General features: G+C 49.0%; 2 protein-coding genes across 2 annotated transcripts in view; one reads left to right on the top strand and one right to left on the bottom strand.

Annotated features, from left to right (window-relative positions):
• The window catches only part of SNRNP70 (small nuclear ribonucleoprotein U1 subunit 70), a 48,756-nt gene extending 37,535 nt beyond the window's left edge, over nucleotides 1–11,221 (bottom strand). The window contains exon 1 of the mRNA XM_029585062.1: nucleotides 11,069–11,221. The gene's annotated coding sequence lies outside the window, so the exon portion shown is untranslated. The remainder of the gene's footprint in view (nucleotides 1–11,068) is intronic.
• Nucleotides 11,222–13,630: 2,409 nt separating this feature from the next.
• KCNA7 (potassium voltage-gated channel subfamily A member 7) lies at nucleotides 13,631–23,783 on the top strand. Its single transcript, XM_029585061.1, has 2 exons — nucleotides 13,631–14,749; nucleotides 19,471–23,783. The coding sequence occupies exons 1-2, from the start codon at nucleotides 14,165–14,167 to the stop codon at nucleotides 20,353–20,355; spliced, it is 1,470 nt and encodes a 489-aa protein (XP_029440921.1). The 5' UTR covers nucleotides 13,631–14,164; the 3' UTR covers nucleotides 20,356–23,783.
• Nucleotides 23,784–24,078: the final 295 nt, after the last annotated feature.

The following is a 24,078-nucleotide window of genomic DNA, read 5'->3' as shown; positions in this document are numbered from 1 at the left end:
TCAGCTGCCTAAGCAGCAAATTCCACGCTGGGAACCAGCTACCGGACCAAGGCACACCTCTGAGGGATCTCGGAAATCACCTCAGGAATTCTCAACTGGGGGAGGGACCTTTAGGTATCACAACAGGAAAGCGGGGCTCAATTTTCTCCAATTTAAAATGTAGAATTTCTCCTTCCAAAAAGTACAATAATCCCCATAGGGAGAGGTACGTCCACCATCTGCTGGAGAGCAGAGGTCACTGCAGGGGTACATGTACTGTGACGTCAGCTTGGCAACCTGTCTCCATCTGCTGGCAGGGGAGCATAACCTATTAGTCCTGAGTCCATTTGGCTACATGCTAGGAAACTACAGTTACACCTCCCCCCACCCAAATGAAAAAGTGGGGCATGAACAGTGATGTGAAGGTGAAAACATAAGGATCCCACCTTCACCGCATGGATCACACCTTAGAATATCATGCCTTATGCAAGTCCGGTTTTATTTTCTTTATCCGTGGCTCTCTACCATCCTGGGCAGACAAGCAGACCAGCTCCCATACTTCATCCACCATTCAGCACTCTCCAAGTTTTAACTCCAGGCTCTGTAATAATCTAAACAGTTACCAAACTTAGGCCCTAATGTAAAACGTGCTGGGTTCTATGCACTTTTTATGCGTGTACTTTTATTCCCGATTTGAGAAGTTTGGCACACAAAAGTAAGGTACATAATCCTGTACTATTATGTGCACACACATTAGCACACTTCCATGCAAATCCCATGTTTGTGCACAAATTGTGTTTTATGAGCATAAAATAAGTTTTGTGCATCTGTAAACAGGGCTCTCCATAGACAAAATGAATTAGCTATGATACTCCGTAAACTAAGCTTGTGCAGGAGTTTCCACACGTGCGCTGCCTCATGAGCCCTTCAGTCAACTCTCCAGTAAGGCAGGCAGATAATAAGCATAGACAATTCGTCCTATTTACGGAGAACCCTGTTTACAGGTAAGCTAGCTTGCTTTCTCCATCGACAACCAAAACTGCTTTAGCCATGACACATGGGGAATCCAAAGCAGAGGAACACTTGCTGAAAAACCAACCCCAACCCCACCAATGGAGAGTGGACCAATGGGTCAACAGGCTGTACAAAACTGCCTGCCCAAAACTACCATCAATTCTTGAAAAGAGGCCCAGACAGTAGTGGGACATGAAGGTTTTCCCTGACCACCAAGTTTCAGCTTTGCAAATGTCCTTAATGGAAGTAGACCTGAAATGAACCACTGAAGCAGCCATGGTTCTCACTTAACAAGCTTTGACCGTTCGTAATCTGCAGGCTAAGCAGTACCTAACAGTGCAAGATACAGTCCACATGCCAGTTGGACAGTTTGGCTACAACCAGTTGAGAACCTTGACAATGGGTTGACTTCTCCTGAAGTAATATGCTAAGGCTCTCTTACAGTCCTTTCTGTATGTGTGTGGCTTTGGAAAAAACTAGGCGCACAATAGCATGGTTAATGTGAAAAGCAGACACCACATTTGGAAGGAATTTAGGGTAAATATGCTAAACCACACCATGGTAGAAGAACGGAAAATATGGTAAGAAACCAAGGCTTGCAAGTACTCTTCAAGCAGAAGTGACAGCTACAAGGAACACCACTTTCCAAGTTTAAACTTGCTGATTTGAGAGATTGAAAAGGAGGATTTGGCACTGGTAGTTTGCTAACCTGATGTCTGGAGTGCCACAAATTTCTCATCAACTTAAGACACTAAAGGGTGGCTAGAGACTGGTGGTACACCATACCAACGCTAAAGTGAACTTTCACTGAAGAATTACTAAGGCTTGAAGATGAAAAGGTGTAGTATATACTAAAGACAGACCCTCAGACAGGCTAAGGAATCCAGAGACCTGGATTTGAACCAAGAGAATCTCCTGGTTGAAGGCTTAACAGCTTATATCAGGACATCCTCCAACTCCTTGGGGAGAGCAAAGAGGAGACTACTGTGCGTTCAACTTCCATGCTGTGAGGGCCAAGGACAACAGATTTAGATGGCAAAGCCTGCCGTTCTCCTGCATGATAAATGTCGGAGAAGTTTCTAATGAAATCAGAGACCGCGCTGAAAGCTGGACAAGATACAGAAACCACGCTTAACATGGCCAGGCCAGAGTAATGAGGATCATCCTTGTCCAGTCCTGGAGGACATTCTAAATCATCCTCGATATCAGAGGAATTGGAAGGTAAGCACACAGTACACCGACACTCCAGTTTACAGGAAAAGCACTGTGAAACAGACCTGTAGCTGCTCAGAAGCATGGATAGACCAGCAAGCTCTGAATTCCCAGCAAGTAAGTCACCTACAGGTGGTCCTTGTGACAAAGCATCCACAACCAAATTCCCATGGCCTCCTGACAAAGGGCATGAGCCCACGACCCCTTGTTGTCTAGAACACAGCTACCTGATTATCCATCTGGATCAAAATTAGTTGTGTCGACATGCATTAGGAGCTTTCGCTCTCCTAACAAATGTGTGCACCTCTGTAAGTCACCTAGAATTTGTCATCAGGCGACTAATAAAATAAAATGGGTCACAGCTCCCAAAGGCTAATTTGAAGTTGTCTCAGCTGGGGATCACACCCTTGCATCCATGCAGAACTGGTATGAGCTCCCCACCCCTTGGTGGAAGCATCAGTCAGTCACTTGGTGCGGTGGGGTACAAGCCCACTCAGAACTCTCTCATCCACCACTTTTGAGATGCTTTCATCTCAGGAGTTACAGAAATCTGGTAGAACAAAGGCTGATAGTTGATCCCACTGAAAGCATCTCATATACAGTTGAGTCATGGGGAACACATGTACAGCAGTGGCTATGTTTCTGAGCAAGATCAAGACTGATCTTGCTAGAGCCCAGTCCTGAAGAAAAACCTCACAGAACTACAGCCTTTTCCACCAGAAGAAATGGTCTCTTGCAGGGAGTCTACCATTCTTCTATGAACTGAATTCTTTGTACCAGGATCAGGGTCAACTTAGGAAAGTTTCCAGGAATCCCAGTGGCTGGAGGAGCCCCCTTAGTCTTCTCAAGTGACTAGCACATTTGATGGGGAAGGGCTCATCACTAGCCAACCATCCTGGTAAAGGACATGAAAATACCCTGCCAACAAAGCTGAGCTGCCACCACCACTAAACACTTTGTGAACATACTTCGCGCCACTGACAGGCCAAAGGAAGCACTTTGTACTAGTAATGAGCAGCCTTCACCACAAACCTGAGGAACTTCCTGTAAGTAGGGTGAATGGGAAATGTGTATGTACGTGTCAGATCCATGGTGCACAACCGTTTGCAGGGAGCTCATCTTCAACTTCTTCCAGGTTAACAGTCTATTCAGTCTTCGTAAATCCGGAATGGGTCCCAATCCTCCTGTTTTCTTGGGTATAGAGAACTATCGGGAATAGAATCCTGGACCACGCTCCTGGAAAAGCAGACTATCACTTTCTGCAGAAGGAGCAATTCCACTTCTAACTGAAGTTGGCTGATTTGAGATACTGTATATTTCTGAAGACTGAGAACCTCTGGGTTGGGGGAAGGCGAGAAAAATGTACCGTAAATGGCAACCACATTCCTCAATCTTTGGAACCCACTGGTCATTTGTGACTTTCCACTACTCTTGAAGGAAGGACTACACCCTTCCCTTAACTTGTGGATGTGGGGAGCAGCGTAGTCAAAATCGCAAGCCCCCCATAGGCTGCATCTGCTGTGGCGTTTTATGCCAACATCACTCCCTTTGGCAACCTCTGGCCAGAAATGGTTGCTGCTATGAAGTGAATGGGATTCAGTAACGCTGGAAATAGTGAAAAAAGCACCTCTGGAAGAATGGTCTTTCTTGAGATGGGGCAACTAGAACTGCACACAATCGAGGTGCAGTCGCACAATGGCTTAATTACAATATTTGTATACTATCCTTCCAAAAATGATCAGGGCAGTTTACATGAAAACACACACAAACATCATTACAAACAGTAGAATCAATGTCTTATCTATAGAGTTCATTTTTGTTTAAAAATTTGTTAAAATATTTACATTACAGGTTTTTATCGAATGATTACTCTTATGCGTGTTTTAGTTTGTAATTTATATTTGCTTATTTTATTTTTAGCCTTTTAATTATGTTACTAGTTTTATTATGTATGTATTTTTATGCTCATCACCTAGATCTGCATTGAAGTTAGGAGATTCACAAATCCAATAAAATATTACATTTACATCATAGGCATGTCTAAATAACCAGATTTTAACTCCATTTTGAAGATCTTAATATCAGGAGACCTTCGAAGTGCTTCTGGCATGGTGTTCTATAACCTGGGCCAAGATACCAAGATGGCGTGATCCCAAACTTCGCTCAAATATGCACTTTGTAGTGTTTACTGGTTTACTCCCTTTGGGGTACTTTAAGTGTAAGTAGCTCCAATCCAGTCTGAATAGTTATTATAAATCATTTTGTGGATGAGGGTTAATATTTTATATTGGATGCAAAAGTTTCTTGGTAGCCAACGTAGATAAATTAATATAGGGCGTGAATACTATACCGAAACTCCCTCCAACTACCTTAAGGGACTGGTCACGGTGATCTAGCCGGTTCTTCCTTAAAGAACAGCCCTGCAAGGGATTCTGGACCCAGAGAAGATTCCTTCAGCCTAACAGAAGTCGGCAGGGCTCAGAAGGGCGAGAAGCCCCCGGGAGCAGGCAGAAACCAGGAATAAGCTAAGATCTGCTGTGCGTGCTAGCCAGTATTTCTGAGTTACCTGAACTTCAAGGTCAGTTGCCTAATTTGTTTTGCTTTCACCGTAAATAAAATACACAAACAGCCAAGAATCTGCTTCCAAGCCACTACTGCTCAAGTTACCACATATGGTGGCAGTAGGGGGATTTCTTGCCTAAATTGGGGGGGGGAATGACACCCTGCAACGGTGTTTTGGGGGTTTTTTTAAAGCTTTTTTTCTGGGACCTCCTAATTCCATTCTTCCAGCTTTTACATAAGACCAAGGGGGCCTATCCCTGTCTATATAGTCGGGGTCAAGCAGTAAGTAAGGGCCAGACAGGCCAGAAGAGGGGTTTTTCCCCTGCTCTCCTATCCCTGGAGAGGTGGAGGCAGCTCCATAAACAGGGGATATGGAGCAAGCGATCCAGGTCCTTGCTACAAGACAGCAACAATTAAAATGCCCTGCAAACACAAACTGATCAGCAGCAGGCCTTGCAAGAGCAAGAGGTGCAGCAGCAAACAATACTAACACAGATAAGCTCAAGCTGTGCAAACAGCCATAACCAGTCCACCTCCTGTGTCACCCACACTACTTAAGATGACCCCCCAGAGAAGACATGATGGGTTTTTGAAAAACTTTGAACGCACAGCACAACTGACAGGCTGGCCCGAGGACAGGTGAGCTACCTATCTGGGTAATCTACTCACCAGGAGTAGTCAAGAGGCCATCCAAACAGCTATTCCGGAAGGGAGGGCCACCTACCAGGAAGTCAAAGCAGCCACTCTCAAGAGAGTGAGTCTCACTCCAGAAGCGATTTTGGCAGGAAGTTCTGCGGGCTGAAGAAAATTTTAGGAACCTATTCCACAGGCTTAAAGATGTCGCCTGGAAGTAGCTGCAACCGGAAGGGAAAACCAGGGTGGAGATAACCAAGGTAGTTCTGCTAGAACAGTTCCTAGACAGCCTTGAATGGCCCATGCAGCAGTGGGTTTGCTCACACCCAAGCCTTACGGCTGAAAAGGCCCTGGACGTAGCGGAAACCTATTATTAGGCCCAGACCATGCCAGAGTCACCATCACTGCAAGGGAAGCCCCTCAGTCCGGATAGAGGACGGCGGAGCCCTAAGACTCGCAGGTCTTGACCATCAGTAGCGCAAGTCTGCTGGACTTTTCACCTCCTCTGCAAACCTCTTATCTGACTGCCATGCTTCAGTTGTGGAGAAAGGGGCCATGTTGCCAGAGGTTGTCCTTGCAGAGGAGATGAGCCAATGAACATTAATGCTGACAACTCCTCATTTTTGGAATTTCATGGATGTTTCCAGCCAGGGAGTTTCTACTTTTGTGATTTCAGTGGAACTAGATGGCATGCCAATCCAAGCATTAGTGGACTCGGAGTGTGAAAACGCTTGTTTGAAAAGGGTTGGTAAAGTGAGTCCAGACTGACTGCAATCGAGTAGTAATCCTGGTATGAAGCCACAGGGGACAAGACCAGATCCCACAAGTCGGGTACAACTGAAGACCCTGGCCAGCCAAGACATCTCTAAGGTAAATGAAACAACCCTGCACCTTGCGTAAGGTAAAAACTCTGCGTACCTCAAGTGTACCATCAGCAGATCAATGGCCTGGTCAAGCAATTCAATGAAATGCTCCAACAAACGTTGACGAAATTTGTGGATGAAGACGGCATGAACTGGGATGCACTCCTACTCTATCTGCTGTTCACAAAGTACCACAGAGCTTGATGGCGTTTTCCCCTTTTGAGTGGATGTATGGGAGGAGACAGAGGAATCTTGGAAATAGCACACGAGACTTGGGAAGACTAAAGGAACCATGAGCAGAACCTCGTTGACTACCTTCTCCAGTGCAGGATTGCCTAAAAAAAAATTAAAAAAAAGGAAAGGCTGGAGAAGCCCGCCTTGCCTAGAGAAGGCTCAGGTTACCCAAGCCAGAGGTTACAATCGCCCTATGATCCAAAGAGTATTCAATCCGGGGGACTGTGACCCCCTCCTCCTTCCATCCTCTGTGCTTATCCCAGGCTTTACCCCTCACACCTAAGCATCCTCTGTGCTTATCCCTGACTTTACCCTCAGACCTAAGCATCCTCTGTGCTTATCCCAGGCTTTACCCCTCACACCTAAGCATCCTCTGTGCTTATCCCTGACTTTACCCTCAGACCTAAGCATCCTTTGTGCTCATCCCGGGCTTTACCCTCACACCTAAGCATCCTCCGTGCTCATCCCGGGCTTTACCCCTAAACATCCTCCATGCTCATCCCGGGCATTATTCCTAAGCATCCTCCGTGCTCATCCCAGGCTTTACCCTTCACACCTAAGCATCCTCCGTGCTCATCCCTGGCTTTACCCCTAAGCCTCCTCCGTGCTCATCCCGGGCTTTATCCCTCACACCTAAGCATCCTCTGTGCTTATCCCAGGCTTTACCCTCACACCTAAACATCCTCTGTGCTTATCCCGGGCTTTATCCCTCACACCTAAGCATCCTCTGTGCTCATCCCGGGCTTTACCCTCACACCTAAGCATCCTGTGTGCTCATCCCAGGCTTTACCCTCACACCTAAGCATCCTGTGTGCTCATCCCGGGCTTTACCCCTACACCTAAGCATCCTCTGTGCTTATCCCGGACTTTACCCTCACACCTAAGCATCCTTTGTACTCATCCTGGGCTTTACCCCTACACCTAAGCATCCTCTGTGCTTATCCCGGGCTTTACCCTCACACCTAAGCATCCTCTGTGCTTATCCCGGGCTTTACCCTCACACCTAAGCATCCTTTGTGCTCATCCCGGGCTTTACCCTCACACCTAAGCATCCTCCGTGCTCATCCCGGGCATTATTCCTAAGCATCCTCCGTGCTCATCCCAGGCTTTACCCTTCACACCTAAGCATCCTCCGTGCTCATCCCTGGCTTTACCCCTAAGCCTCCTCCGTGCTCATCCCGGGCTTTATCCCTCACACCTAAGCATCCTCTGTGCTTATCCCAGGCTTTACCCTCACACCTAAACATCCTCTGTGCTTATCCAGGGCTTTATCCCTCACACCTAAGCATCCTCTGTGCTCATCCCAGGCTTTACCCTCACACCTAAGCATCCTGTGTGCTCATCCCGGGCTTTACCCCTACACCTAAGCATCCTCTGTGCTTATCCCGGACTTTACCCTCACACCTAAGCATCCTTTGTACTCATCCTGGGCTTTACCCCTACACCTAAGCATCCTCTGTGCTTATCCCGGGCTTTACCCTCACACCTAAGCATCCTCCGTGCTCATCCCGGGCTTTACCCTCACACCTAAGCATCCTCCGTGCTCATCCCAGGCTTAACCGCTGACACCAAAGCATCCTCCGTGCTCATCCCTGGCTTTGCCTCCTAAGCCTCCTCCGTGCTCATCCCGGGCCTTTTCCCTCACACCTAAGCATCCTCAGTGCTTATCGCAGGCTTTACCCTCACACCTAAGCGTCCTCTGTGCTTATCCCAGGCTTTACCCCTCACACCTAAGCATCCTCTGTGCTTATCCCAGGCTTTACCCCTCACACCTAAGCATCCTCTGTGCTTATCCCGGGCTTTACCCCTCACACCTAGGCATCCTCTGTGCTTATCCCGGGCTTTACCCCTCACACCTAAGCATCCTCTGTGCTTATTCCAGGCTTTACCCTCACACCTAAGCATCCTCTGTGCTTATCCCAGGCTTTACCTCTCACACCTAAGCATCCTCTGTGCTTATCCCAGGCTTTACCTTCACACCTAAGCATCCTCTGTGCTTATCCCAGGCTTTACCCCTCACACCTAAGCATCCTCTGTGCTTATTCCAGGCTTTACCTTCACACCTAAGCATCCTCTGTGCTTATCCCAGGCTTTACCCTCACACCTAAGCATCCTCTGTGCTTATCCCAGGCTTTACCCCTCACACCTAAGCATCCTCAGTGCTTATCGCAGGCTTTACCCTCACACCTAAGCATCTTCAGTGCTCATCCCAGGCTTTACCCTCACACCTAAGCATCTTTCTTCAGTGCTTATCCCAGGCTTTACCCCTCACACTTGAGGATCCTCTGTGCTTTGTTAGGAACGTAAATAAAGGAAAGAGAAAACAGACTATGCTGTCGTTTTCTAAAGTAGCAGCTGAAAAGATAAGGGAGAAAAGGTTAGCGTTCATAAACTATAAGAGATCGCAGTAAGAGGAAGTCCGGCTACAAAACCTGGAAAAGCTAAAAGAAGCTGGGGAATTAGGAATGCAAAAATTAAAATGGAAGAAAAAACAGTGGATACAGTAAAATGAGGGGGGACAAGACTTTTTAAAGATATGCTAGCGTTAGAAGGAAGTGTAAAAGTGCATTGTGAGACTGAGGTGAAGGGGAGGAATATGTAGAAAATGAGGAAAATGTTAAATTTCGTAACTAATATTTCAGTTCAGTGTTCACTGTAGAAGAACCAGGAGCAGGGCCATATAGAAGAAATACAATTAAGATTGGAAGCAAAATAAACCACAATTGATTTTCAGAAGTGAGGAGCTAACTAAACTTAAAGTAGATAAGGAGATGGGGCCAGATGAGGTTACATCTGAGGGTACTAAGAGAAGTCCTGGCAGCCTCACTGGCTGACTTTTTCAATGCTTCTTTGATCAGGAATAATTCCAGAGGACCAGACATGGGCAGATGTGGTTCCTATTCATAAAAGTGGAAGTAAGGAAGAGGCTGGGAACTACAGACCAGTTAGTCTGACCTCTGTGGTGAGCAAATTAATGGAACTGCTGCTAAAACAGAGGATAGTGCAGTTTCTGGAATCCAATGGATTGCAAAATCCAAGGCAGCATGGTTTTACTAGAAATATAACTTGTCAGATGAATCTGATCAATTTCTTTGACTGGGTGACCAAAGAGATGCATCAAAGAGCATTAGATATAGTATACTTTGACACTATTCTGCATAGGTGACTTCTAAATAAATTATGTGCCCTTGATATAGATCCTTCTGTGACCAACTGGGTTAGAAACTGGCTGAGTGGGAGGCAACAAAGGGTAGTGGTAAATGAAGGTTTCTCCCAGGATCAGTCCTTATCAACGTTTTTGTGAGTGACATAACAGAATGGTTGTCGGGAAAAGTTTGTCTTTTTGCTGATGGTATCAAAATGTATGACAGGGTGGACAGTCAAGAAGGAATGGAAAACATGAGGAGGGATCTAATGAATCTCAAGGAATGGTCTAAGGTCTGGCAGCTAAGATGTAATGCTAAAAAATTCAGACTTAGATACTTAATGTTACTATATGTGCCTTCTTGTAAACGTTGTGATGGTAAATAACTTAACAGTATAGAAAAGATTTTAAATAAATAAAACCCCAAGGAAAAGGTACAGAATTAAAGATGAAACTCTTCTAAGCACAAAGGAAGTGCGGGATCTGGGGGTGATCATATCTGATGATCTTAAGGTGGATAAAGTGACAGTAAAAGCCAGAAAGATGCTTGGCTGCATAGGGAGAGGAATGGTCGGCAGACAAAGGGAGGTGATATTGCCTCTGTATAAGGCCCTGGTGAGACGTCGCTTGGAATACAATGCTGGAGACCGCACCTTCAGAAGGATAGGAACAGGATGGAGTCGGTGCAGAGGGGGCTACTAAAATGGTCAGAGGTCTTCCTTCTAAAGCATATTTATTTATTTAACACTTTTCTATACCGACCTTCATGAAAAAAATTCACATCAGATCGGTTTACATGGGGATAGACAAAGATCTAAACATGTATACTCTAGAGGAAAGGCAAGATAGGGGAGATATGATAGAGAGATTCAAATATCTGAAAGATTTTCATGCACAGGTGAACCTTTTCGATGGAAAGAAGGCTCTAGAAAGAGACCATGAGATGAGATTGAAAGGGGGTAGACTCAGGAAATATTTCTTTACAGAGAGGGTGGTGGAAGCATGGAGTGTATTTGAACTCAGGAACGCCTGGGATAAGCGCGCGGGGGGGGGGGGGGGGATCGGCACAGTGAGGCTGCATCAGTTGGGCGGATGGGCAGGCTAGATCAAGTATATGGTGTTTTAGTGCCTCATAACATAATCCGCTACGAACTACCAAAAAGCGAAACTAATCTAAAATATAAACGAGGGTACGATGGTCGTTTCTCGGATGTATGGAAGGCGGAAAAAATTACACCGCCAACCCCCATTTCCTGCGGGCACAGGAGCTGCGACTTCTCACCGCCCCCATCCGTGGGAAAGGGACCAGGCACAGAGCGAGCCCGAGCAGCGAACTCCGCTGAACCTCCCGCTACTCAACTTACCGTTACCCTCCTCACCTCTCCGTTCCTCTCCTCCCCCCTTCCCCCGCTCCCGCCTCACCAACCTCTCGGGCTCCTCAGCGTGCGACCAGGCCGCGACCGCCGCGCGCCGTCTCCTCGCTGCACATGCGCAACCGCAGGGCACGTGCGCCTGCGCGCACTCATGCGGGTCCCTCCGCCACCGTTGTCGGGCTACGCCCCTTCCCGTCGGCGGTTACATCATCTCCCAGCAACTACCACGTCACCTTCCGCCGTACGGAGGATAACGAAAACAGTAAAAAAAAAAAACCAGGGGAGGAAAAGGGAGGACGAGAGAGTCCCTAGAAAGACGCCCCCCCCCCCCAAAAAAAACCCCTGTACTCTTTCCCCTACAACCAGCAGAGAGAACCCTAAAGAACCATCATCTGGCCCCCCCCCTGCCTTTTCCCTTCTCACCCAGCAAAGGAAAGCCATCATCTGGCCCCCCAAAATCCTGCCCTGTTCCACCCCAAACACAGCAGAAAGAACCATCTCCCCCCCCCCCAAACACCCCCCCCCCCTGCTCTCCCCCCTAACATCCAGCACAGGGGAATCCTGAAAAACCATCACTTGCCCCCCAAAATCCTGCCTGCTTCCTCTCATACCCAGCAGAGGGAGCCATGGAGAACCAGCCCCTGCCCCCAAAATTCTGCCCACTTCCTCTCATACCCAACAGAGGGAGTCCTGGAGAACCATCATCTCTCCCACAGAACCCTACTCTCACCCTAACACCCAGCAGAGGGGAATCCTGAGGAACCATCACTTGCTCCCAAAATCCTGCCCGCTTCTCCTCATGCCTAGCAGAGGGAGCCCCGGAGAACCATCAACTCTCCCAAAATCCTACCCTGTCTCCCCCACACAGCAAACTGGAGCCCCCCCCAAATCCTGCCCCCACACCTTACAGGTGATCTGAAGAACCAGCACTTGCCCCCGAAAACCCCACCCTATCCCCCCATACAGCAAAGGGGAGCCATCACCTGCTCCCCAAAACCCTCTCCCCCCAATCACACCCAGCAGAGGGGATCCCTGAGGAGGCAGCACCTGCCACCAGCACCCTGCCCTCTCGCCATATCTGGCAGCTATGTACTTTATCTCTCCCACCCCAAACACACACACATACCCCATGCCTTCCTCAGCTGCATTACCACCTCTGCACTCCCGGAGGCCAGGACAGAGAGGCTACACTGATATTCATAAATACAGCATGGACAGCTGAAGAATGGATCATTATTTGAGCCCCATGCTGGCATCACACCAAAACATGTAAGGCTTGAAAACAGAACGGGCAGCTGGAGAACAGACTCGGTGGGGGAGGGATGGAAATGTGTTAAGTGGGGACAGAGTTTAATATAAGCGGAGAAGGAAATGAAAGGTGACCAAGGATTATGACCAAAAGAATGGTCAGTAGAAGTGAAAAACAGTCAAGAGGATGCTTTGGGCTTCTGATTCAGGGCCAAAGAAGGGCACTGGTGGCCGAGAATATGGTGGATGGGTGCCAGGGCAGCAGATGACACTCCTCCATCTTAGCACAGGAGATCCCCTCTGATATATTAATTTTCTCTTTGAAACCTCACATTTCAGCCAAGCGCATCTCTGGCATTTTCCATGCTTGGAGTTCTTGCAGCTGGGATGAGCAAGAGTAGAGTGGCTGAACAGCTTCCTGCAGGAGCAGAGGAGGAAAGGACCTCCTGGAAGGCTCTAAATTGCCTCAGTCTCCAAGTTGGCAGGTCCAGAGCTGACATGGCAAGATGGGGAACACTCTGTCAGACCTGAAACACTACAGGGATCTTGCTGAGACCCCCCTCACCAGCGCTGGAACATGCTCAGCAGGGGCCGAGATGTGCCTTTGGCGGATGGACACAGAAAGAAGTTCTTGCATCCTGCCATTTTGCCAGGAACTCCCAGTATTGTGGGTACACCCCACCCCTCAGCGGCACAGCCCCCTAGAAATGGACCAATGGGGCTCTGAGAAAGTTCTGCAGGTCACAGGAAAAAAGGACCTGTTACTGGAGCTGCCATACGTAGAGAGAGGGCCCCGCCAGACTGTGGCTCATCTGCTTGGCTTTGGGGTAGAGGCAGGGAACTGTTAGGTAATTGCTTTGAATTCCTTTGTATCTTACCCGCACTAAGTCAGAACTCATAGAGGTTTCCCGCTCCCCAAGCATTACTGTTTTATAACATGCTCTCAACTGGGCCGAGTGAACTGGCATTGCCCCCCCTTGGCGTCCATAGACTTTGTGTTATTTAGAGAAATTGGCATGGCAAGTTATTAGATGCAATAGGGCAAAAGCCAGATTAGCCTGGGCTGTTTGGATTGACCTCAGCTAGGAGACGACCCAATTTGAGGCCACCTGCAAAGAGCCTAGAGTGTAAAGTCGATGGCTGGACGTCCTCCCTGGTGCCTGGGAGCAGCACTGCATGAGTGCATGTGTTATTTATAGAGGTTCTGCTCTGTAGGATTTGGGAGCATGGCTGGCCTGTAGCCTTCAGTCCTTTACAAGCATTGGGGACTGGGGAGGTGGGTGGGCAGGCGGGGGGGGGGGCTTGAGGTATAGGGGGAGGGAAGTGGGGAGGAGCCAGGGGGTGTATATTTTTATTTTGTATGGAACTTGGAGCTGGTATAGTTTGGAGAACCTGATCCCTTGTGAGCTGTGTAATTCTGTTTACAGCAGAGACTTCCCCAAGGCTGGCACAGGGTCCAGAGGCTGGGCAAGACGGGTGTGAAAAGGAAGGACAGAAGGAGTAGGAGAAGAAAAAAAGGGGCATGGAGAGCGAGAAATAAAATAGTAGAGGGGAGGGGGGGGGGGGCAAGCACCGGCAAAGCTGTGGAGACAGAAGAGGGCCAGGAGATGTGACTGAAAAGTGACGAGGGAGCAGAGAACTCGGAGAGAAGTGAAAAATGCTGAGGGAGTTGGAAGCAGTTTCCTCCTAGACATAAGTTCAGAACGCTGTCTGTCCGTGTATGAGTACATGTGTATGAACGGGAGCAAAAAGCCCGACAGGAAGCAGAATCCCACTGCTCTTAACGAAGACAAGAGGGCGAGCTGGTGAGAGGGAACGAGGCCGGTGAGACACCCCCCCCGGGAAGGTTGGCTCGGCTTCCTTGAGGACGATGGCTTCCCTGCGGTCCTGAGCAGACAGCCATGGAGCCCGGCACCGGGGATGACACGGCGACCGACGCTTCCCCTCTGCCCCTGATGAAATACAACTACTGCTGCCGGAAGAACTGCTGCGAGCGGCTGGTCATCAACGTCTCGGGCTTGAGGTTCGAGACCCAGGCCAGGACCCTTGGCCGCTTCCCCAGCACGCTTCTGGGAGACCCCCGGAAACGAATGCTCTTCTTCGACCCGCTGAGGAACGAGTACTTCTTTGACAGGAACCGGCCTTGCTTTGATGCCATCCTCTACTACTACCAGTCAGGGGGGCGCCTCCGCCGGCCCGCAAACGTCCCACTGGACGTTTTCTTGGAGGAGATAAGCTTCTACCAGTTGGGGGACGAGGTGCTGACCAAGTTCAGGGAAGACGAGGGATTTATTAAGGAGGAAGAGAGACCGTTGCCCAGGAACGAATTCATGAAGCAGGTGTGGCTGTTGTTCGAGCACCCGGACAGCTCCTCTGCCGCCCGGATCATTGCCATCATCTCTGTCATGGTCATCCTGATCTCCATTGTCATCTTCTGTCTGGAAACACTGCCAGAGTTCAGGGATGAACGAGACGTCTCCTTACCTGTAAGTCCTCTCATTCGTCCTCCCACCTCTACCTAGATCGTTATTTTTTTGGGATGGTGGAGGTAAAGGTCAGAAGTGTGTGTGTGTGTGGGGGGGGGGGGGGGGGGGGGGTTGGGCATCACTTGTTTGCTTTTTCAAAAGCTTTCCTCTATCTCTCCAAGCATTTCCGGGGAGCCTTTAAGGCATCGCGTTCTCTCATCCCATCTCAAAATAGCCTTTGAAAGCCAGACACCCTATCTGCAGGAGTCAGCCTGCAAGCTGCAGGATTCAGCACGCCTGCAGAACCAGCGATTAGGACTAGGGTGCTGTTTCCGCATGGTGTGCACGTTCGGGCCCAGCGGACGGTGCTTCCTTTCTCCGTCTGCTTCCGCCCTAGTTCAGGACCGTGCATGGCCACGTGCCTGTCTAGCTGAGGTGGGGAGAGGGGCTCTCAGCTGGGTGCAAATCCCCCTGCCGCTCCTTCTGGACCTTGGGCAACTCACCTCACTCTCCTTTGCCCCAGGTACCAATCTCGGGCCCGGATTTACTAAGGCTTTTCTCCCCCTTTGAGATAAGGAAATACCAACATGGGACCCGCTTTGAAAGGCCGGAAAGGCAGTATATAAACTAGATAAATACAAGGCTCCTTCCTGGGATCTGTGTTTTGGCTCCTGCAGCTGACTACTGTGAGCCTTTTGTGAGGGGAGGCTACCTCCAGAAGCACCGAATGCAGAAGGGGGGCCGGTGGCTGGCTGGATCGCCCCGGCTCTGGCTCCCGGAGAGTAGCTGGGGAGGGATGAACGAGCCACATCTTTTCAAAGCAAAAGCAGTGAGGTCGGCAGTGGTGCCCCAGGAGAGGGCAAGCTGTTGACTTTTATGATATTTGGGGGGGCGGAAAGGCTCAAAGGGACAACAGAGTCAAGTTAAAAAAAAATGCTTCAATGAGATTCCCAAGCTCTAGGTTCTTAAATTTATTCCCTCGATTTTCGGTAGAGAATTCTCCTAAATTTAGAGACCTAAAAAAGCTTAGGGAGCTACTGTAAATTTAGGCCTGCCGTTCATTTGCCTAGATCAGGTGCCCCAGGCCAAGCGCCTCACTTTCCCCCCCCTAACTCCACCCCTCTTTAGAACCCAAAATCTAGGTCAGTCCTAGTTGATTTTATTTATTACAATATTTATATTCTGCTGCTCAGCGGATTACAATTGCAACATAATTGTTTAAATATGTAAACCGTTGTGATGGCATTACCGAATGACGGCATATAAACCTTGATAAATAAAATAATATACAGCAAATAAAAAAAAACAACATAAAATAGCAAAAATGACAAAGGATACAACTAAAAGAAGTATGTCACAGTTGGCCAAAATCCCTAGGAAAAAAGCCCCAGCAAACAGTAAACGTTTTCGTTTCTTTCAAAAAAAAAAAAAAAAGCTTAAAATCTGCGCGTAACCGAAGCTCCTCTGGCAACGCCCAGAACCAACAACAGAGAACGCGCAAGTGCAGTTTAGGTTCCCGTCTGGCGGGGCCGCCTCTTCCCTGGGGCCTCCTGCCCCGATGTCCCTCCCGCGTCAGAAGGAGCCAGCAAGCAGCGCCGCTCGCCCGCTCCTGCGGCCTCCCCTTTGCTGGCTTCCCGCCGGAGCCGGCGGGGCCCCGCCTGCTTCTGACCTCAGCGGGAAGAGGAGGAGGCGGCAGAAGCGGGCAAGGGGGGGCGCCGCTCGCCCCGATCCCTCCCGCCGGATGGCGATAATCCCGAGTGGGGAAAGGGAGCTGGTACTGTCAGGGAGGCGGGTGGGGCAAGGAAAGTGATGATAATGCCAGGGGGTGGGGGAAGGAGATGGAGGGAAGAGAAGGTGGGTACTGCCAGGATGGAGGAGGAAGGGAAGGTATGGTGGTGATGCCAGCGGGGCAGGAGGGGGAATGAAAGGAAAGTGATAAAGCCAGAGGATGGGGGTGAAGGAAGGAAGTAATTCTAGCAGGGGGGGGTTGGAGACAGAAGTGAATTCATGATCCTAGGAGAGTGGAGAGGAGGGAAGGGAAGGTGCTGAGGGGGCTGCAGCATTAAAAAGGTTGGGAGGCACTGCTGTAATTGGCCCATGCTCAGCTTTGTGGACGGTAGGGCACAGTCGTGCCCACGTTTTTGTTTGCACAACTTTACTCCCAATTTAAGAAGAAATTTGGTGCACAAAAAAATGTGTGCACAAATGTGAGTGAAAGTGTGTGCACAAGTTAGCCCTCCTGAATTGAAATCCCACCTTAAGGCAGGCATTAGCGAGTCCCCTTCCTCCCCCACTTCAGAGCAGTGCCAAGGCCTCACTTGGGTTTTCTTAGTGCTGGAAATCGAGCTCCAGGTCACGGGTGGGGGTAAAGTTTCATCTAGGGTTCTGCATGCCCCATTTTTGTGCAGCAGATCAAACTTGCATAAATCCTAGCCTTTGTGCGCCTTGTTGGGGTGGCACGCTTCTTAACTCCTGCTGCCGTTGGCTTACTGCACGGGAAGTTAACGCCTTTCTCTTTATGCCCGAGGAAGGGAAACCGGCGCTGAAGTTCGGGGCACATTTTCTGTGCACAGTCAGCTTGCATCGGGGGCATAAGTTGGGCGCTTGAGCTCTTTCAAAACCGACTGCCGGGGGCTGTGGCCCTGGTGTTGCAAGGGTCCCCTCCTAGCAGTGATTTCCAAACATGTCCTACCCGCAATGAATTGTGCATGAGATGTATTTGCGTACCCTGCCCTCGCCCCCACAGTGTGAACATTTGGCTCCTGTGTTTGCGTTGTGGGTCTCCTGAAAGTCTGACTGGCTTGGGGGAGGAGGAGGAGGGGGAGGAGGAGGGGGGGGGGGGGAACTGGTTTGGGAGCCTCTACTCCCATCACCAGGGAACACAGCGCCCTGGGCAGGGCACTGCAGGATAATACAGTGAGGCCAAACTTGGGCTGCCAAGTTCCTCCTGAATCTGCTTTTACCCGGCCAGCTCTGCCACCCGCCCAGTTCTCCCTTCCCGCGTGCTGTTTCAGGCCCTTGGACTCTGCAAACCTCCACGGATGGCATGGTGCCCGCTTTGTGACGAGACGCTGACTGTGGAGAGATGCCCCCCACCTCACCCCCCCCAGCCGTCTTTCAAGTCGCCAACTTTTCCTGGCCTCCGCAACCCAACGGTCCCTGCACAATATCCTTAACCACATGGCTTCAGGTCATTGGAGGGGCTGGGGATCAAGAGGGTCCTGGACTTGTCCCCCAGAAATGCAATAGGGCGAGACTGGAATGGGCTCCATGTGACTCTGATGACACATGGCACCAGCTGGTCACCTCCACTCCTACCTTACAGGCTCATCGTCACTGCCTACCCTTGGCTGGGAGTTTGGGGGTCGTCATTTCCATAGGGTTATTCTGCGTGACTGTTCTCATTGTGTCTGACTGCACAATGGAGTAATTATAGAAACTGACAGCGGTTAAACATTGCTAGGCCCGTCCAGTCTGGACATTTTCCCTGCTGCCAGCTGCAGAGTTGCTGGATTGCTGGCTGCTAGGAACATTTTAGTAAAACTGGTCAAAAGAAGTTCCGTGAATAAGCTGGGTAGAGCCGATACCTCCACTGGCCTGAGACGTGTCTAAAGGTGCAGTGCTTCCTCTTTCAGGACCCCCACTGCACCATCACACAAAGAGCCCCAGGTCACTTTATCTTGGCCCTGAAAGAGACCTGTTTAATGTCCAGCACAGGAGGGCAGGGCCATACTTGGAAGGGAAGGGGTAACCATCCTTGACCCTGCATCACCACTATAGCCCCCGTCCCCAGTACTATGATATCAGCGTTCCAGGGCTGGGCTGGGCTTGATTTGCCCTGCTTCCTGCACCTTCTATAGGTCAGCCCTGAGGATGGGGCATGGGGGGAGACAGCGGCAATAGGAATGCTACCACCTTACTGTCACTGAGGACGACTCCTTATGTTACAGGGTTGAACCACCTGAGGTATTATGTGCCATGGTAATTTTCTCCAAAAAAAAAAAAAAAAAAAATGACCATGTCTGGGCCAGCAGTAGCCTCCGCCTTTCACTTTTTCCCAATGGGGAAAAGGCGTCAACATCAAACAGTGACCTGACATGACCTGACAGAAAGTCACCACCAAAAATCTTCTTTTCTATGCTTTGCGTCCTCGCAGAGAACAGCGGCAGGTTAGAGCGGAGTTTGGTGCTGCCCACTGCATCACACTTGTTGATGCAGACTTCATCCTAAAGTTCAGGAGGGATGATGAAGTTTGGGGATCCTCTGACAGCTCCTCTCCCTCCATCCCAACTCTCCCAAATCAATGTAGGCCTTGTTTTCCACAGAATTAGGTACCCAGTTCAAGGAATTTGGCATATAAGCCCCCACCAGCTGGTGCAACCTGAGAATCTGCCACTTCTATCAGATCTCAAATGTTGCAGGGATGGGTCAGAGCGTTTCTGGAGAGCGTGGGGGTATTTAGAGCTGTCCTTTGATGTGCGGTGGGATCTTAGTATTGGAATAGCAGGGGGTGCTGAGCACGGGAATGAGATACATTGGCAGAGCTCTGTGTGTGTGGTGGGGTGGTGGGGGGTCTTCAGTACTAGAATAGCAGGGGATGCTGCAGGGCAGGAGTGAGGTACATTGGCAGAGTTGTGTGCGTGTGGCTGGCCAGGTCTCAATGCTGAAATAGCAGAGGGTGCTGGAGGCCAGGACTGAGGTGTACTAAAAGCCCATCCTATTGATCGTCTTCTCTATTTCAGATATCATCCCACCACCACAAGGGCAACATCACGCATGCTATCGTCCAGAGGAGCCCCTTTGACGACCCTTTCTTTATTGTGGAAACCATTTGCATCTGCTGGTTCTCCTTCGAGCTGCTGGTACGCTTTGCTACCTGCCCCAGCAAGCCAGCCTTCTTCAAAGACATAATGAACATGATAGACTTTGTAGCCATCATCCCTTATTTTGTGGCCTTGGGTACCGAACTGGCACGCCATAAGGGTGTTGGCCAGCCGGCCATGTCACTGGCCATCCTCAGGGTCATCCGTTTAGTTAGGGTCTTCCGTATCTTCAAGCTCTCCCGCCACTCCAAGGGGTTGCAGATCCTGGGCCAGACGCTGAAGGCTAGCATGAGGGAGCTGGGACTGCTCATCTTCTTCCTCTTCATCGGGGTCATCCTCTTCTCCAGCTCCGTCTACTTTGCCGAGGCTGATCACGAGGACACAAACTTTACGAGCATCCCAGAGGCTTTCTGGTGGGCTGTGGTGACCATGACCACAGTGGGTTATGGGGATATGTCCCCCGTGACAGTAGGCGGCAAGCTGGTGGGCTCACTGTGCGCCATTGCTGGCGTCCTGACCATCTCTCTGCCCGTGCCTGTCATCGTATCCAACTTCAGCTACTTCTACCGCCGCGAAACCGAATGCTCAGACACAGGCCAATACAACCACATCGGTATCTGCCCCAACATGTCCTCTTACTTTTCTGATTTAAAGGAGATGGAGTCTTTGGAAGCTGGAGATAATGTCAAACTTCTGTGCACCAACTCCAACTCAGAGCTCCTGGATGGCGTCTGCCTGATAGACCAAGGACAGCTGGAGCCTTTGAATCCTGGTCAGCCTACCCACCTGATCACGCAGGTGTGACTCGGAGGATCTGCTTTAGTTCCCCTCCACCTTTCCATTTAAGTGTCTTACTACCAACCAGGGATCTGTGAAGACTATGCTATATGAAATTTTATATAGGGAAAGGGGAGAAAACTCAAGGATGACTCCCATGTCACAGTATATTCAGGACAGCAAAGATGTTATTTATTGTAAACAATACAGAAGTTGGGGTTAGGGATTTCTTTTCCAGTGTTTGCAACCTGAAGGCAGCTGCAAGTGCCTCTGTTTCTCTCTCTCTCGCTCATGAGTCACAGAGTTAAGCAATAAGTTTAATACCCGGTAGCATGAGCCCTGTTGAGCAAAACATGAGAGGTCTTCGCCTCCAGTGAGTCACATGGCCAGATTGTGAAAGATTCCCCAGAGAAGGCTGGGGGTACCCCATTGGCCCGTCAACTTGGCCAGTGCTGCACCAAGCCAACGGGAAGGCCAGCTGAGGAAGCATCTGAATTTGAGTTGGGCAGGGGACATCCCCTTTCCTCCTCCCCTTGATTGGGAGAGCAGCTGGCAGCAGATCCCCGTGAAATTACAGAAATGCATTCTTGAATTACATGTGCTGGAGAGCACGGGGGGGGGGGGGGGAGGGGGAACAGCTAGAGCAGGACAGCCTCAGATAAAGGAGAGAAGGACATAGCTCCATTAAGAGAGTGCTGGAGAATCGAGGTAGCTTGCTCGGGGTTTTCCAGAGAGGCAAAAGGAGGCCTTTCTCCAAGGAGAGATGAGAGAAGGTATTGCTAGGAAAGCCTGGCTGTATCCCCAGCTGCTGTGTTTAGGAGTCAAGCTGTAAGCTATGGTTGTCGTTAATATAGTGAGAGATCTCTAAAGAGGCTTAATAACAGCAAGAGCCAAGATGCCAGTGGGAGCCTCTTAGAGTAAAAATCTCTCTTGGGGGGGGGGGGGGGGGGGGCTGTCTTACACGCAGACTCTCTTTGCAATATATATCCCTTTCCTTTCTAATTCTCGCTTTTGCACTTTGGGAGACTGTGACTTACTGGGAAAGAGATGTCTCTTTACCCCCAGGATCGATGTCTCTCATGCTGGAAAGAGACCAGCTCAACCCAAAGATGCCCTGTTTCACATTGGCAGGGTCTTCTTTCAAAGAGAAAGAGAAGGGCTTCATTTCTGTAGGGCATCTCTCCAGGGCACAGTCCCATGCAGCTGCTACTTCACCGTCTTTGCGTTATCTCGGGCAACTCCCGCCCTGCTTCTCTACCTTGACACTTGGGTTCATTGGCGATGTGCTGTGCTTGTCATGCATTGACGTCTCTGTCTCCACCCTCACCGTTCAGCAAGTAACTGGGGAAGAAGGATTTTTCTAGTCACTCCAGAGAGAGAGAGAGAGAGCGCCCCAAACTCTCCATCCTTTCCAATGGTGACATAGTCTTAAAAATGTTTGACATTACAGGCAGCCAACAGCACACACTCACGGATAATTCCACACCCTCTAGCTACTTTTTGCCACCATGCAGAAGGAGATCTTGAGGACAGATTTGTACTACAGCACAAGGATAGAGGACAATAGCTGTCAGCCCTCTTGCTAACTTTTGAAAGAGTCTTAGCATTTGATGCACACCAGTGATCAGAAAAATGGGCATGATCATGGAGAGTATCAGCAGTTAATAATTACCTTCAGCACCTGATAGATTTCTAGTGTAATGTTACACACCGCTCAACAAATGATACCCTCATACGAAGAAAATCATCCTGTCAACCACATCACTCACCTCCATAGACTTCAATAGGTGTCATCCCTTTAAATATCTCTTCCTGTTATCATTCATTTCCATAGGCTTCAATGGCACCACCTCCTTATTTATTTATTTATTAAATCTCTCTTCCCCTCATCATTCACTTCGGTAGACTTCAGTGGTATCACCCTCTTAAATATCTCTTCCTCATGCCATTCACCCCCATCGACCTCAATGTCTTCACCCTCTTAAATAACTTTTCCCCAAATCATGTTACCCTAGAATTTAATGGTGTCACCCTGTTAAAATATTTCTTCTCCATGCCATTCACCTCCATAGACTTCAGTGACACCGCCTTTTAAATATTTCTTCTTGTCATTCACCCCCTAAACTTCAGTGGCATCACCCCCTTAAATATCTCTTCCATCATTCACTCCTATAGATTTCAGTGGCATCGCCCTCTTAAATATCTCTTCCCAAAATCACTTCCTCTGTTGACCTCCATGGTATCATCCTCTTTTCTCCATGCTGTAGCCGTCAGTGATATCTTTTTCTTAATCACAGCAATTTCTTCAGAGATTTCAGTAGCATCCACCTCTTACATATGTTATAGCTACTGAACGTCACATGCTATCTCAATCATTAGTAGTTTGTCAGGATAAGAGGTCGTTTGTTGGCTGAAACTTTTTATTTTTATTGCATTTCAATGTTCTTAATTTCAGAGTTGAACAGAAGCCAAGATGGAAGAATATGGGGGGGTTGGGGGAAGGACTTCCTGCAAGATAGTTTTGACGCCCAAGCCTTGTAAGTGACCAGAAAGTATAAGCCCTTTCCTTGGAGCTGACATGGCCCTGCTTTCCTGAGTTCTAGAAGTACATTGGGATTGACGGAATGGGATTCTATTGGTCAGCCAATACAAGTTGACTGGAATCTTTCTGCTACCGGCTACATAGTTAGCAGTCGGCTCCAGGCCCACATCAGAAAGAAAGACGTTGGCGGTTGGAGTTCCTTTGCCAAATGGATGGCCAGCAGTTGCTGAGCTCCTAGGACCTCACCCAGCTGGGGTTTGTTGGCTCAGATGAAAAACATTCAGCCAGCTGAAGGCAGGAAGATGGGATGGCTAGAAGGGGCATGGTGGGGCGGGGCCTTGATTTCTCAGAACCCTTTAGGAAAGGACCTCTCCACCCCCTTCCAATTTGGACATCAGTTTACAGGCAGTGATATTGGCCAATAAGACTTTTTCCCCATGAGGTTGCTGTACGGATTGTTGAAATTTTGGATTTTCTATTTTTATTAAATTTTTCTAAAATCTACACAAAAATATCCCAAAACAAAAAAACATTACTTATTATAATCATTTTGAAAATGTGCATGAGACTGAGATGAAGCCTATGCAAGCTTTTTGGAACCCGGAATGTTTACAATGACTCTCTGTGCACCCCTTCCTCTTCCCCTCTCATGGCAGGACAATGGCTCCTGGACATAGGATTCTCGAATGAGACCACGGGGAGGGAAATCCCAAAGAGACTTGCAGGCTACTGCACATTTGATCGCTAGGCAATAAAAGTGTGCCACTCCTATTTATTTATGGCAAAGTTAGTCCCTTGGGTGCTGTTTCTCAGTCATCTCAAAACATTTGCACAGCCCTGGTAGATGTGAGTGGGACAGGGCTGAGCTCTGCCCCATGCCTTGTTGTTATAATCACTGGAGCTTCATGAAACCCTTGTTTGGTTGATGAGTGATGTTGTGAGATCAGAAGAAGGCAAGCAAGCCATCTCTTAGGTGTGCAGTGTGCTCAATGTTTTTTGTTTTTTTGGGGGCAATTGGATCATCATACATTTGTTAATGGTCTTCCTCTCCCCAACCTGGATTGCCACTAATTCCATGTCATAAGGGACAGTCTGATACAGGCCTGGTTGTTTTCCCATTGCATGCTGGAACCTGTAGTTTTGATTTCCCAAGAAAAGTAAGAAGGGCAAGTCCAAATGGATGCAGTGGATGATAAAAACCAGGATTT

This window comes from Rhinatrema bivittatum, chromosome 19 (genome assembly GCF_901001135.1).
Source record: "Rhinatrema bivittatum chromosome 19, aRhiBiv1.1, whole genome shotgun sequence".
NCBI lineage: Eukaryota > Metazoa > Chordata > Amphibia > Gymnophiona > Rhinatrematidae > Rhinatrema > Rhinatrema bivittatum.
Note: the sequence above shows the minus strand (reverse complement) of the source record. Positions and strands in the feature narration are given on the sequence as shown.

What these genes read in the sequence shown, in the direction of transcription:
- KCNA7 (XM_029585061.1), top strand. Translation starts at nt 14,165, where the DNA reads ATGGAGCCCGGCACCGGGGATGACACGGCGACCGACGCTTCCCCTCTG. An exon ending in AACGAGACGTCTCCTTACCT is followed by an intron (nt 14,750 to 19,470) that starts GTAAGTCCTCTC and finishes TCTCTATTTCAG; the next exon opens with ATATCATCCCACCACCACAA.